Source organism: Pogona vitticeps, chromosome 12 (assembly GCF_051106095.1).
Source record: "Pogona vitticeps strain Pit_001003342236 chromosome 12, PviZW2.1, whole genome shotgun sequence".
In the NCBI taxonomy this organism is placed as follows: domain Eukaryota; kingdom Metazoa; phylum Chordata; class Lepidosauria; order Squamata; family Agamidae; genus Pogona; species Pogona vitticeps.
The window spans coordinates 13,073,557-13,087,773 of record NC_135794.1 but is presented as its reverse complement, the minus strand read 5'-3'; the positions used below and the strand labels follow the sequence as shown (position 1 = coordinate 13,087,773).

The 14,217-nt window shown below is 40.7% G+C and overlaps 1 protein-coding gene across 1 annotated transcript in view; it reads left to right on the top strand.

Annotated features, from left to right (window-relative positions):
• The window catches only part of NOX5 (NADPH oxidase 5), a 127,535-nt gene that overhangs the window by 93,538 nt on the left and 19,780 nt on the right, over positions 1 to 14,217 (top strand). Inside the window, exons 13-20 of the mRNA XM_078380875.1 lie at positions 273 to 455; positions 633 to 765; positions 4,494 to 4,645; positions 5,475 to 5,666; positions 11,559 to 11,683; positions 12,008 to 12,092; positions 12,194 to 12,293; positions 12,829 to 12,995. Of these exons, the coding sequence (XP_078237001.1) occupies positions 273 to 455; positions 633 to 765; positions 4,494 to 4,645; positions 5,475 to 5,666; positions 11,559 to 11,683; positions 12,008 to 12,092; positions 12,194 to 12,293; positions 12,829 to 12,995 (1,137 nt within the window). The remainder of the gene's footprint in view (positions 1 to 272; positions 456 to 632; positions 766 to 4,493; positions 4,646 to 5,474; positions 5,667 to 11,558; positions 11,684 to 12,007; positions 12,093 to 12,193; positions 12,294 to 12,828; positions 12,996 to 14,217) is intronic.

Here is a 14,217-nt window from a genome sequence, read left to right as displayed (position 1 = left end):
CACAGGTTGTTTCTATTTCCCTGAAGTAGAAGAAGAGCCTCGAGATTAAATGTTATTACAGCTGAATCAACTTAAGTGCTAGTACTTCTAATTTTAGAAATGAAATCCTGCTCTTATAGGCTCTACACAGTGGGCAGTTTTCTAGTTGTTCATGTGTTAAGACTGGAGATCTGTGCATTTTAGCTTTCTTTGGGTATTTTAAATGACATGATTTCAAGTGCTTTAAGTTTATTGTTCAAAAGAGTTCATTGCTTTCTCTTCTTCTTTGACAGGTCTTCTACTGGACCCACCTTTCTTATATCTTAGTTTGGGCTTTGCTAATTGTCCATGGTCCTAATTTTTGGAAGTGGTTTGTAGTTCCTGGACTGCTGTTCCTCTTAGAGAAGGTGTTTTGTACTGTATTATCGCATGCTAGAGGGATGTACATTGTGGAAATCAACCTCTTACCCTCAAAGGTTTGCTTCCTATAGAATGAAAGGAAAGGGTTAGAGGGGTAGAATGAATGAGGTTAAGAACTAAGACTGGTTCATCCTCAGAGAAGGTAATACCTTGTGCAAATACCACTCTCCTCTTTATGTACTGTGTGTACTCTTTTTGTTTTGTTCTGTTCTGTTTTCTGCCTTTTAATCCAGGTAACTCATTTGGTGATTAAGAGACCTCGGTTTTTCCACTACAAGCCTGGTGACTATGTATACCTGAATATCCCAGTCATAGCTAAATATGAGTGGCATCCATTCACCATTAGTAGTGCTCCAGAACAATTAGGTACGTGATCTGAGGTTTCAAAGTAGCAAGGACATAAATAGTAAGGAAGTTGTGGTTTATTAGTAACCCATTACTGCAGTGTGCCATATAAGACAGAAATAAGGAAACGAGGGACAACAGTTTGTATGGTGATTTCTCAGACTTGCTAAGGCTGCCATATTCCTGTTCTTAAAATTCAAGTAACCTAATTTGTATAGAATGTAAAGTCAGTGTCCTCACTTTCATACTAAACAAATTATATTGCATACTATGCAAATTAATCAAATTTGTTCCTGAATTGTTTTTCCAATGTTGAGCCTCTGAGGGAGCCACTACTAGTGTTACTATTAAAGTGCTAAATTTACAAATGGAGACCAATTTAAAATCATATTTCAGTCAACCATTCCTACCTTGCAGGTTGCTTTCAGGATAGAATCGGAAAACGGAAGCCATGGAAGCAGTCACATAGATTGTTGATGAAAATAAATCAGGGCTGGGTCAAATCTGGACTGTCCAGAGACCCCAATGCAATGTGCCAATACACCTGATCCCCAATAATGCTTTTAATGTGGGGGGATATTTTTGACCAAAAAGAAGGCATTTTGCTGTTTCGAGGTCTGAACTGGCCTTGGTGACACATGCCCTAATTACTTGTCAGATGGATCACTGTAACACACTCTACATGGGTTGCCTTTGGAAAGTATTCAGGAACTCCAGCGGATCCAAAATGCCACAGCCAGGTTGCTAACTGGGGCTGCTTATGGGAAACATATAATTCCCCTGTTACAGCAGCTCCACTGGCTGCTGATCAGTTTCTGGGCAGAATTCAAAGTGCTGACCTATAAATCTCTAAATCTCTAAAGACCGCATTCCCTCTGTGAGCCTGCCAAGGCATTAAGGTAATCAGGGGAGGCCTTTCTCTTGGTCCCACCACCCTCAGAGGTAGGCTTGGTGGGGACACAGGAGAGGGCCTTCTCTGTTGTTGCTCCCAGACTCTGGAAGTCCTACCACCTGGAAGCTAGGCTGGCCCCATCTTTGCTGTCCTTCCACAAGCAGGCTGTTCTTCTTCAGGCAGGCTTTTCCATAATGACTGGTGTTCTGAGAGGGGTTTTTAAATGGATTGTTGTGCTCAATATTTTAATATTGATTTTATTTACCATTTTAATACAATACTTGTTTAATTCTTTTTTAAATATTTGTATCCTTACTGTTTTAGCTTTTAAATATTACCTTTTTAATGATGTAAGCCCTCTTGGGTCCTTTTTAAGGAGAAAGGTGGGATAAAAATATTTAAATCATCATAATAAATGTGGTCTTTATAAGGGAGTCAATCCCAGATTGCTAACTGGACAGCTTTAATTTTGCTTCAATGAGCATACAAAGGGAAGCTGCAAGAGAGTGTGACATTAAGAATCCTTGTTGTGACATTAAGAATCCTCTTTTTTTTAATTTTTAATTTTTTAAACTACTGGGAATAGGGTAAGGAATACAAAAGGTAAAAGGAAGTGTAAGGGATGGGAAAAGGGTTTTGAAGATAGGAGAACACAGAGTATACAATCATACAATCTATTCATATTAAGTATACATTCATGTTTAAATTTAAATCTAAGTTATTCCAACTCTATCAGGAAATCGAGACCAATTATAAAATACATCCCCTCTTTCAATTTCCTTCTGTCTTATACGTGCAATCAGCCTGCCTGGAAAAATCTCCATTTCTAGCACTTCCCATATTTTCTCAGTGCCCTTCTCTTGTTTCTGTAACTCTATTTTCTTTCTGTTTTGGGAAAATAAAATTGAGTGCAGGACAGTAGTCTGATTTTTAACATCACCTTTTCTGGCTATTATAGCTGAGTAGCTCACAGAGTAACTCTTACTCTCACCTATAGTACCTGGCATAGCTCTCGGTGTAAATTGTATTGGTGTTAGGGTCGTTTCATTCAACTGTTGTTTTACCTCTGCTGATTTCCCTTTGATAAGATCTTCCACCTGGTTAATGAACTCATTTACCTGCTGGAATCCTGTTATTATTGTCATTTGCATAGTAACCAGCCATTCATTATCTGGCAAAATTCCCAACCTTTCGGAGGTCATTTCCATCTCTCCAGTATATATAGTTTGTGTAAATAATATTATTTTTTTGATTCCACTATTTTATTAACAAACCAACCCCCCCCCCCGAAATGTCCTCCCCTCCTTATCCAGTTATTGTCCAAATAGTATCCTTATCCAGATATTATAGCAATATTATCAAAATCCACAGCAAATTCAAATAGTCCGAACACAGCAGACACAGGGAACCAGTCTCTCCAAAAAAAGTATCGTTATAGTCCTTCAGTAACTCTGGCCCTGATTTTTTTAAAGTCCTCAGTCTATTCTGTTAAATTCCTCTCACTCACGAGCTGATGATTCACTGTCAGTTGCTCCTAGAGGGCTTCTCCAGTTCTTCAATCTATGTTGCCACACTGATAATTCGTTGCCTGTTTTTTCTTCCCACAAGCTTATGCCTCTTGCTCCGAAGACAAGCTTTTATTTTCAAAGTCCCACTCAAACTAGTAAGAAGAGACCAGACTGCACAGCATTAACAAGATTTCAATTCCTTAAAGATTGTTGAGTAATATTTCCACTGGGATTTTTTTCCAGAAACACAAACTTTTTCCATCTCGCTGTCTTATCTCATTGACCTTGAGCCAGTCTGCTAGTTGTAAACTTGTTGTTTAAAAGTTCGCTTTGGAAAAAAAATCCACAGGCTGGCATGCCGGCTCACTGCTTCCTCTCTCCTTTCGGTCAGGTATTTTCACATTAGTTTCTTTAACATCATAATGAGGTTATTCATAAATCAAAAACTTACTTTGTTATTGTGTACTTTCAGCTGTATTTTTGTTCTCCTTCTTCGGGAATTGGGGGTGGAGTTTTCCCACAGCTTTCTGCCATAAGATGGCCTCCCATCTCCGGTCCGTGCTTGGGTGAATTTTCAGAGGGAAGAAAGACCCAGTTGCTGCAAAATCTTCTACCTTCTGGGCTCACCATCTGCTTGGGGGTGACCTCTCCTGGCCTCCCTTTCCGCCCCCCCCCTTTCTAGAGGGACGACAGGCCGGGCAGTTCCCACTTTTCCCAGGAGCTGTTAGCCGGGAGCTGCTTGCTTCACTGCGATCAAGCTCCGCCTCCCTCATTAAGAATCCTCTTTACTATCTCTATTTCAACTGCTAGTTGTGAAAGAAGTTTCAAAATGTATCAGAGATCTACAATGAGCCAAGAAAAACTGAGTAACCTAGCAATACTGTCAATTGAGAGAGAGTTCTACGTGGATGTCACTACTATTATTGAAAAATTTGCACAAATTAAATTTGAGTATATTAGCATTAAATTACATACTTTAATTAAATCAGTATTTTCTTAAAATACAATACATGTGCCGGGGTGCAAGGGGTTTTGTATTGGATTGGTGGAAGGAACTCGGGGAGTGCTAATGGTCCACAGGTTGGGGGTGCAATACTTGCCTTGCCCAGGGTGCTGGTAACCCACAATATTCCACTGCTCAGATGTCAAGCTTAATTCCTTTTCCACCTCTACCCTGCTGTGATCCTAGCAGTCATTCCACAAGGCCAATGTGCATGAGTGATTAGTTCCAGCCTGCTAATTTGACTTTGATCCACTTCTTCATATTAAGTAATTTCCTCCACCAGAAGAACCGGTCATGATAGATGGAAGGCTTGCCTCAACTGGACAATGTTCTGTTCTGTTTAAAGGAACCATATGGTTGCATATAAGATCCCAGGGACAATGGACCAACAGATTATATGAATACTTCTGGCATCATAATAAGCTTCAGACCCATAGGCCCGAGTTGTTGGTGGCTAGAAACCAAGGAAACAAAAACAGGTCCAAGAAGTGGATGCAGGTCTGTGGTTTAAAATATGAGTTGGGGTCTTCTCTGGTTTTTGTTGTAGTTAATAGATTGTCCTTCATTTTGTATTTTATGGTATTCAAATGGATGTACAGAACACCCTGGGAGACTGGGACTCCGTGGCTGAAATCCAGTTTCTACAGCTATGCCATATAAGGCTAATGAAAGGGGTTGTTGGGGTTCATGGGACGAGGTGTTTTTCCCCCTGAAAATCACCACCATTGGGATGACTTTACTGGTGTCGGTTTTCAGAAATTCTGTTCATCCCCATCTTCATTCCACAATGAAAGGGATTCCACAGGAGCCTTGGAATCTTGGGGTAAGGGGGTAGTTGGAAAATTTTTATTGACATCATCAGCCTTACACGGTAAAATCTATGGGACAGGACTTCAGTGTGTGCTGGTGAGAGATGAGTTTTATGCATTGTTTTGAATATTCATTACTTGTGTGTACTCAGCTAGAGGAAGCAAGCGACTCTGCACAAAATTTAAACTAACTCTTTTCTTTGGCTATACATGTGTGCAGAATGTTAAGTGTGGTCTTTTACTTTTGCTAATCCTAACACTAGAGGTCAGTAGGCACTGTAGAACTATTCTATTTTCCTCCTTTTAATAGATTCTCTGCCATGTAGGAAAAGATAGATGATACAGTGGAAAAATAAGGATGGGGATAACGAGTAGAGAAAAAAATTGCTTACCCCGCTTGCAAAATTCATGAATGAGGCTTTAATGTGATGTAAGCTTTGTCTGAAGTAGGGATGAGGAAAATGTAGCTGCAGATTTGATCATATAAATTACCAGGGGATCTCCTTGAACTGTTTCAGAAAAGTCTCTTTGGCTTCTTTGACTTGGACCAGTCTGTGGCCACCAGTGGAGATGAGATGATTGAGATCTTGTCTTATACACCCACATGCAATCCCAGTTGGGGGGCTGCAAGCAAACATGAGGAGATGAACAACATGCAATCCAGAAATAACCTTGTCTTGCCTAGCAAACACGTACATCCCATACTCAAGGTATGTGCCCCTAACAGAAGGGCATATTTAATGCACTTTTAAATGCTTCTTACTTCCCTGAGCAGCAAGAAGTTCATGGGCCATGTGAAAGTGTTTAGTTTTCTTTGGATGAGAGTGTATTGGAGCCTTAGCATAACTCCATAAAATCCCTTATCTTGACAAATATATAAGTAGAGCAGAACAAAAGTAAATAGTCCATTGGGATCAGGATTCCTCCAGTGTTTTGGCAGATCAAGTTGAGATGTTCAGAGTACCATCTTGTTGTGCTTTATTGAATCACTTTCAGTCAATGACACCTGAGGAAGTTGACAGGGTGCTTGCTCATTGCAGGTCCACCACCTCCAATCCTGATCCTTGTCTGTCTTGACTGCTACAACAATAGCTATCCAGATTATCAATTCTTCCTTGTGGGAAGGGGGTTCCTGTTTAAAGGCAACTATCATTAGGCCCATTATGAAAAAGGTCAACTTACCAACATATGAACAATTTTAGGCCTGTAACAATTATTCCATTTACTGACAAATTGCTTGAGTGGTGATGGCAGATCAGTTGCAGGCGTTCCTGGAAGAAATCAGCTCTTTAAATCTATCCCAGTCTGGGTTCAAACTTTGGCATGGCACGGAGACAGCACTGGTCAGCTGCACTATAACCTATTAAGGGAGGCCAACCAGGGCAATGTAACCCTGTTGGTTGTCCTTGACCTCTCAGCCACCTTCAATACAGTCATCTGACTGCAGTATCATCCTGGATAGACTGTTGGGACTGTGGTAAAGTAAAGGTAAAAGTTCCCCTTGACATTTAGTCAAGTCGTGTCTGACTCTAGGGCGCGGTGCTCATCCCCATCTCTAAGTCGTAGAGCCAGCGTTTGTCCGTACACAGTTTCTGTGGTCACGTGGCCAGCGCGACTAGACATGGAACATTGTTACCTTCCCACTGTGGTGGTACCTATTTATCTGCTCACATTTACATGCTTTCAAACTGCTAGGTTGGCAGGAGCTGGGAGAAGCGACGGGAGCTCATTCCGTCGTGTGGATTTGATCTTAGGACAGCTGGTCTTCTGACCTTGCAGCACAGAGGCTTCTGTGGTTTAACCCACAGTGCCACCACGTCCCTGGGGCTGTGACCTCATGAGTCCCTATTGTGGGGTCCCATAGAGGTTGATCAGTTCCCCAGTGCTGTTTAACATCTATGTAAGGCCACTGGAGAAGGTAATCAGGAGATCTGGAGCATTGTGTCATCAGTACTCCTTTAATCCATTGGCAGTAGATGCTGTTCGGTGCCTAGAGAGTTGACTGGCTGCAGTACTAAACTGGACTAGTAAACATAGCTGAATCCAGACAACACAGACATCATGTTGTTGGGGGTCCATCTACCTATGGGGTATTTCCCCTAAACATGATGGATTTACTCTCCCATTTAAGTAACAGATGTGTAGTATGAGCATTATTTTAGACTCAACATTGACCATGGAAAACGGGACTCCATTGTGGCACATTCCACATTTTTCCAACTTAGGCGAAATGTCCAGCTGTATATCTACGTATTTGGATATTAGGTCCCTAACAACATTGGTCCATGCACTGGTGGTCTAAAAAATTAACTACTGTCTACATGGGGCTTCCCTTGAGGCCCATATAGAAGCTTAAACAGATCCAGAATTTGGGTGGCCAGAATGATTGTTGGAGTGAGGAAATTTGATCATATCACCCTAACACTGGCCCTCTTGCAGTGGTTACTAGTTTGCTTCCATGCCAGGTTCAAGGTTTTGGTTCTAACATATAAAGCCCTAAATGGTTTAGGACCTTGTTACTTGTCTGAACGTTTTCTGACAAGTTTGACTACCCATCTGACCCAGTCCTCACAGACTTCATGCCTCCAGATGTTAACACTACAAAAGGCCTAGGGAACATCAACTTGAAGCTGGGCCTTCTCAGCTCTGATGCCCTCCTTATGGAATGCCATACCCCAGGAGTTACATCAGGCACCCTCACTTCATGCCTTTAAAAAGCTGCTCAAAACAGAGCTTGTTAGAAAAGCTTTTGGGGAGGCCCTCACCAATTAATTGGAGGAAGAAGGAAGGATGCATATTATACTGAGCAGCATTTATTTTGCTGCCTGTTGTGTTATTTGCAATGAGGGATTTAGTTTGTTATAGCTAACTTTTATATTATTTATGTTTATATAATTTTTGTTTCTTTGTTTCTGTTGTACATCACTCAGAGTAGTGATTTGCTAGATGGGCAGTCAAAAATCAAATAAATAAATAGTTCCCTAAGGTGACAGAAAGATGTGTGCACCTCTTTAGCAGCCTCAGGCTGCTTGCTATCCAGCTGAAGTCATGACCATAAAATGACAGCTCTCTATCTCTGCCACCCCAAAGATGGAACATATCTTCTCCCCCACCACACATAGGTCCTGAATTAAACTAGGTAATACATTTCACACATAATTAAAAACTATTCACCCTCAAATAGTGAAATGTTCCATGTTTTTCCTACAATGTGTTTTTCCTCACCCATATCAATGCATTAAAGAGTGCTTTGTGGAAGACATGTATAGTTTTTTTTTGTTTTTGTTTTTGTTTTTTGCAGATCCAATTGCTGAGACAACTGTCTGAAAAAAAATCATATTTTGCTGAGACCTAAGTGGCTCTGCTCAGCATTCAGAGGTTTGTCTGAATTTCGGACTCATCCCAGTCTCCGGCACCCCCGTAAATCTCTTTGGAGATAAGGGGCTGCTTACAGAAGGAATGTGGTTGCGGGGAATATACATTTCTCTTCAGGTCTGCTTTGACCCTAATATCCCCTACCCTTCAGGTAAATTGCCCTTTCAGGAGATCTGCCATCATTAACTCCCAATGAGGTATCATTAACATCAGCTATTATCATAACAAAAAAGTGAATACATTAAAATGATTTAAGAAAGACTAGCACTTTATTTACAGATACAACAACAATCTAACAAGAAAAAATGATGACATTGATTCTTTCACAGCCAAAAGAGGTAGTCGTTAAAGTTGAAATAATTAATTGACAAATGTTCTACTTTCCCCTAGTTTGCTCTAAAACATTCTCTAGATGGCAGGGACTTACAGTGAATTTTTCTGCTGCCAGTGATACTGAAGTGGGATGTTGCACAAGAACATGAAATGGCAAGTTCACTCAACCAGGCCCTGGATGTAAATGAGATTTTTCTCTACAAGGACTAATGTATTGTCACATTTTTTTCCACCAAATCTAACTGCACAGTACTGTGAAAACAGGATTTGTTCTCTCCTCTTATTTAATCCATGTAGCAACAGATAGAACTAAAGAGATAGCTCATGTACAGTTCCCCCTGAATGTCACCTATCCTGCCAGTTTGACTGGTGGCTTGTTAGTATCTCATTCCTAATAAAATAAAATTCTGCTGAAGGTGGAAGATCTGTTCAATGAATCCAGACTGTAGCGGGCCACCCTCAAGCCTTTACCAATCCAGGCCTCTAAGAGTGCTCACTACCTTTCACCAAAACTTGCTGCCACCAACCTATCCTTATAATCAAAGGGACAAGTGTTTCTTTCAAAACAAATAAAGTATTTATTGATTACACAAAATAAAAGTAGTAAATCACAGGTATAAAATCAATTAGTCAATCGCTGTTTATAAGACACTAACTCACACAGACTTTTCCCTCACTGACAGGCTCTTTCTCACTCTCAATCAATCTCTTTAATCACTCATCTCTCAAACTGCTCTCTCAAAACCACTCACACACACCTTATATAACCCAGCTCCTCCCACTTCTGCACCACCCTCCGTCCTCTCATTGGCTGAGGTTCCCCTGCCCAGCTGTGACAGACAGGTGAGAGCAGAGCTGAATGCCACACAGACATTCTTGGGTTCAAGTCCATATATTCAGAGCTGATTTGTGGGCTTTTGGAAATTAACTTTTTAGTAAACATGGTGCTAATATGTCAGTGTCTGTTTGTAACAGATTTCTGGTAAGCTTCATGGGAATCAGAGACTCTGCAGTATCAAGATAAAATCTACTGCTGCTCTTTGATATTTGTTCATTTCTAGCAGGCTTCCGTATGTTGTATGAATCATATATATTTCCCAGAACGTTTGCAATCGATATACAGTACAGTGAACATGTTGGGATGAAAAGTGGGGGCAACTGCATAGAAGTGATGAGTTCAATGGTGATATCCTGTTTCCCTGAAAATAAGACCTAACCTGAAAATAAGCCCTAGTATGATTTTTCAGGATGCTTGTAATATAAGCCCTAACCCCCCCCCCCCAAATAAGCCCCAGTTAAGTGAAACCTTGCCCTCCACCATTGCGCAGCATTGTGCAGCAACCAGAAGATGATTTGACTGTATTTGAATAAATGTAGATTGTTGTACATGAAAAAAATAAAACATCCCCTGAAAATAAGCCCTAGTGCATTTTTGGAGCAAAAATTAATACCTTGTCTTATTTTCTGGGAAGCACGGTAGGAGTAGTGACTTCAGGTTGCATCAGATGCCTTTGAAGATGCATAGAATTTGAAGTTGGTTTGTTTTAAGAAAAGGACAGCCAGAAATTGTAGAATATAGAGAACAGTCTGTCCTGGGTGCCAGCAGTCTGGCACTTCCACCACTGAGAAATCCTTTTTTTTCTAAAGGTATGCTAAGTGGCTGAAATAAGAAAACAGAATACAGTGGTGCCTCACATAGCGATCGCTCTGTTTAACGAAGAAATTGCTTTGCGACACTGTTTTTGCGATCGCAAAAACAATCGCTTTGCGATGTTCCCTATGGGGAAAATTCGCTTTGCAATGATCGCAGGGAAGCGATCATCGCAAAGCCCCCATTTTCGGCCAGCTGATTGACAGTTCCAAAATGGCCACCGGGTAAACAAAATGGCCGTCCGCTGTGTTGCCTCGCTTTAGAGGCACCGAAAATGGCTGCCCCTATGGAGGGTTTTCATTTAAGGTTAGTTTTGAAGCCCATAGGAATGCATTAAAGGCGTTTTAATGTGTTTCTATGGGCTTTTTAATATCACTTAGTGATGAAATCGCTTAGCAGCGATTTTTGCTGCACGGATTAACATCGCTAAGCGAGGCACCACTGTAATGCTGTTTTGAAACATTCTGCCCTTTAATGCAGTCCCCTCACTTTAAGACAAGTTTTCAGAGCATTTTGTAAAAATGTGAGCTAGGTGCTGAGGAAGAAAAGGCATATATGCTGAAGCAAGCAGGATGGCACTCTCTCACCCCAATCTAGTCATGTCTTGTTGACAAGGTCAATGGAGCAAAACACAGGACCAGAGAGAAATAGTAAGGGTGGGCAACACAAATCCCGTTTAAGTCATAGGGCCACTTCCGCAGCCAGATGCAACATGTACAGTAGTTACAAACAAGATTCCCTCTAAGGTGCCCGTGCGACTCTGCCCTTCTCCTTCTCTTCCTTCACACACACACACACACACACACACACATACAGTGATTGTGGGTTCATTGCGGTTGTGGTTCCATTGTGACTGGAATTTGGACACAGGCAGTCAAGACATCCACATTCTTCCCCCAAACTACTTTGCACAAGAACATGTGATCAAAAATGGGGTGGGTATTCCCAGTGTGATGTAGTGCATAGAGTGACTGACTAGGACTCTGGAGAACAGGGTTAAATCCCCAGTTGATCATGGAATCTCACTGGGAAGTGTAAGTAAATATCTCACTTACCTTGAAAGCCCTATTAAGGTTACTATAAGTTGGTTCTGACTTGATAGCATAGAATACACACAATAAGATTATCTGGTAAAGGCCTCATTTACTCATCTACTATGTCCAGTGATAAGTCACCAATATAATAAGCCAGCTTTGTAAAGAACAGGAACTTAGTGTTCTGCTGTTCTCTTCCTTTACTTCAGTGTTATATTGATGGTCCTTACGGAACTTCTACACGACGGATCTTCGCTTCAGAACATGCAGTCTTGATAGGGGCTGGAATAGGGATCACACCATTTGCCTCTGTTCTGCAAAGCATTATGTTCAGGTTGGTGGGCAACATATTATATTCAACTGGCAAAACCCCACATTTCCCCCTTTTCCAAAATTCCATTTCAAATATGACACCTTCACTTTTAAAAAGATAGTATAATTCTAAACATGTATATTGATTTTCCAAGAGACTTCAATCCAGTTAAAGATATGTATACATTTTTAAAGGTACAGCTTTTAAAAATTGGTCAACTTTCAAAATAATAAGCGAGAGTAATTTCTAATGGTATGTATTAATATATTCTGAGCTGATGAGAAAGGTGTGGAAAGGATTATGGCTTCTTCATGTTTACAAACCAGGATTTCTCTTTCTTGGTAGATATCATACAAGGAAGCAAACCTCATTTACCCAGAACCACACATTGGGTGAGAACCTTCAGGATGAGAAGATGAAACTCCAGAAGGTAAAATTATTCCTTCAGAGTAGTGCCTTGGAATTTTTCTTGCAATATTTTTTGTGTTATAAAGATAAATAACAGTAGCAGGGAAACCTTCTTGTCTTCAGGTTGACTTTATTTGGATTAATCGAGACCAAGTATCCTTTGAGTGGTTTTTAAGCCTGCTCACTGAGCTGGAGATTAGTCAAGCTAACGAAGACCCTACTGGTATGTATGTGAGCAGTTTGTTGGTATTTTTGCTTAATTTTATTTGAAGCTGAACAGCATGTTTGACCAGATAAACCAGAATGAGACTTCATGGAACTTCTAAGGAAATAAGGCAGTGAACTGGAGATACTTGTTGGGAAAATGGGGCTAAATCCCAATCAAATTATTTTTATTTTACTTTTTATTAGTAAGGTACTGTCAAGTTTCATCTGGTTCGTAACTAGGTTTTCTCTTCTGGTATTTACTAGGAATACCAAAATGTGTCTGTGTGAAGAAGAAAGCCTCCTTGTTCATTCAAAGAGTGGGTTTGCCCAAACCAGCTTTCCTCCACAAGGCTTCTAGTGGTCATACATATGAAAATGCTGTACATGTATATCAACATAATCAGATAGAGCTTCTGCACATATAGCACAGCCTGAACTCACCACACATATCATTGTGTTGATTTATGTAGAGTCCTTCTCATGGGCACTGAAAATGCAGGCGGTGGAGGGGTAAGTGGTACCAATTTTAACATTTTATTTCCTTTACACAGGGGACTTCCTGGAGATGCACTTGTATGTGACTTCAGCACTCAACAAGAATGACATGAAGGCCATTGGCCTGCAGATGGCATTAGATCTGCTTGCAAAAAGGGAAAAGAAAGACTCCATCACAGGCCTCAGAACAAGAACCCAGCTAGGACGCCCAGACTGGGATAAGGTAGACTTCACTAGGTTATTTTTAGCATCATTTTCAATCACTCTTGCAGTTTTGGTTATGTGATCACTTGAACCTGAACTTTCAAACCATCCAGGCCAATGTTTCAGAAATTAAGGGACAGAGAAACTCTGATACTCAGTGAGAAGGCTGGACATAACACCAGACATAGGATGCTAGTGACTCCGAAATCCTCTTATATAAAATTCCACCAGAATTTGGAAACACCCAATTCGCTCACCTTTTAGGTTTGGAAAGGATTTCTCTAGGCTTTGTGGATGACCCAGATTTATGTTCTGAAAGTTGTAATTGATGGTGCTACAGCAACATGAGTAGGCAGTCTTCAGCGAGTGTAGATCACATCAGCATACCCTGCCCTGCTTCTCTTACTGAATTTACCACTGCATTGGGGTGATGGAGAGAAATGTGGCTTTTATAATTTAAATCAAGATATTCCCAGTCCACCTTGTTTAAAGGTTTTTACCTTTAAAACAAGATGTGAGCATTGTTGATGAGTCTAATCACCCCCTCAGAAGCCTATCATAACGATATGTGAACAAGTCATGCACCACCTTTAAAGGGACAAACTCTTTTTTCAAGAGGATGTTCACACCCTGATACAAAAGATAGAGAACAGATTTTTCCATGGCATTATAACAATTTGGCCACTGGCAGGGACCTGGGAGCAGCAGAGATGGCGAAAGACCACAAAAACAGCCAGAATGTACATAGAAATTTTAGGCTACAAGTTATTAATTCTTGCTATAAATGCATTTCTGCAATATATGGACCACCCTACTTGTAAGAGCCAGCAAGATAAGACACTAGTACATAATGAGAAGGTATGTTCTTTGTTTAACTCCATTTTATTTTGGGACTAGGTAAAAACTAGAATGGAATGGAGCAGTTGGAATGGGGACTTCTTAATAAAAAACCTATGCCAAAAACAGTGTGATGTGCTGGGCAAACATCCAAACAATATTTTAGACCTCAACCCCAATAAATATTATTTATTCATTAAGCCTTTATTGCCCCCATACCTGCTTGAATGGAACACAGTGGCCTGGAATGGCAACTTCCAAGTAGGATGACTAAATGAGACAGATGCAGCAAGCCATGGAACATGTGTAAGAACAACATCCCAGTTCTTCGTCCGGGCAGAAAATCAATATTGTGGAATACAGCCTGGAACAGTGAGTAGGTAATTTCCAGTTAAATTCATTGG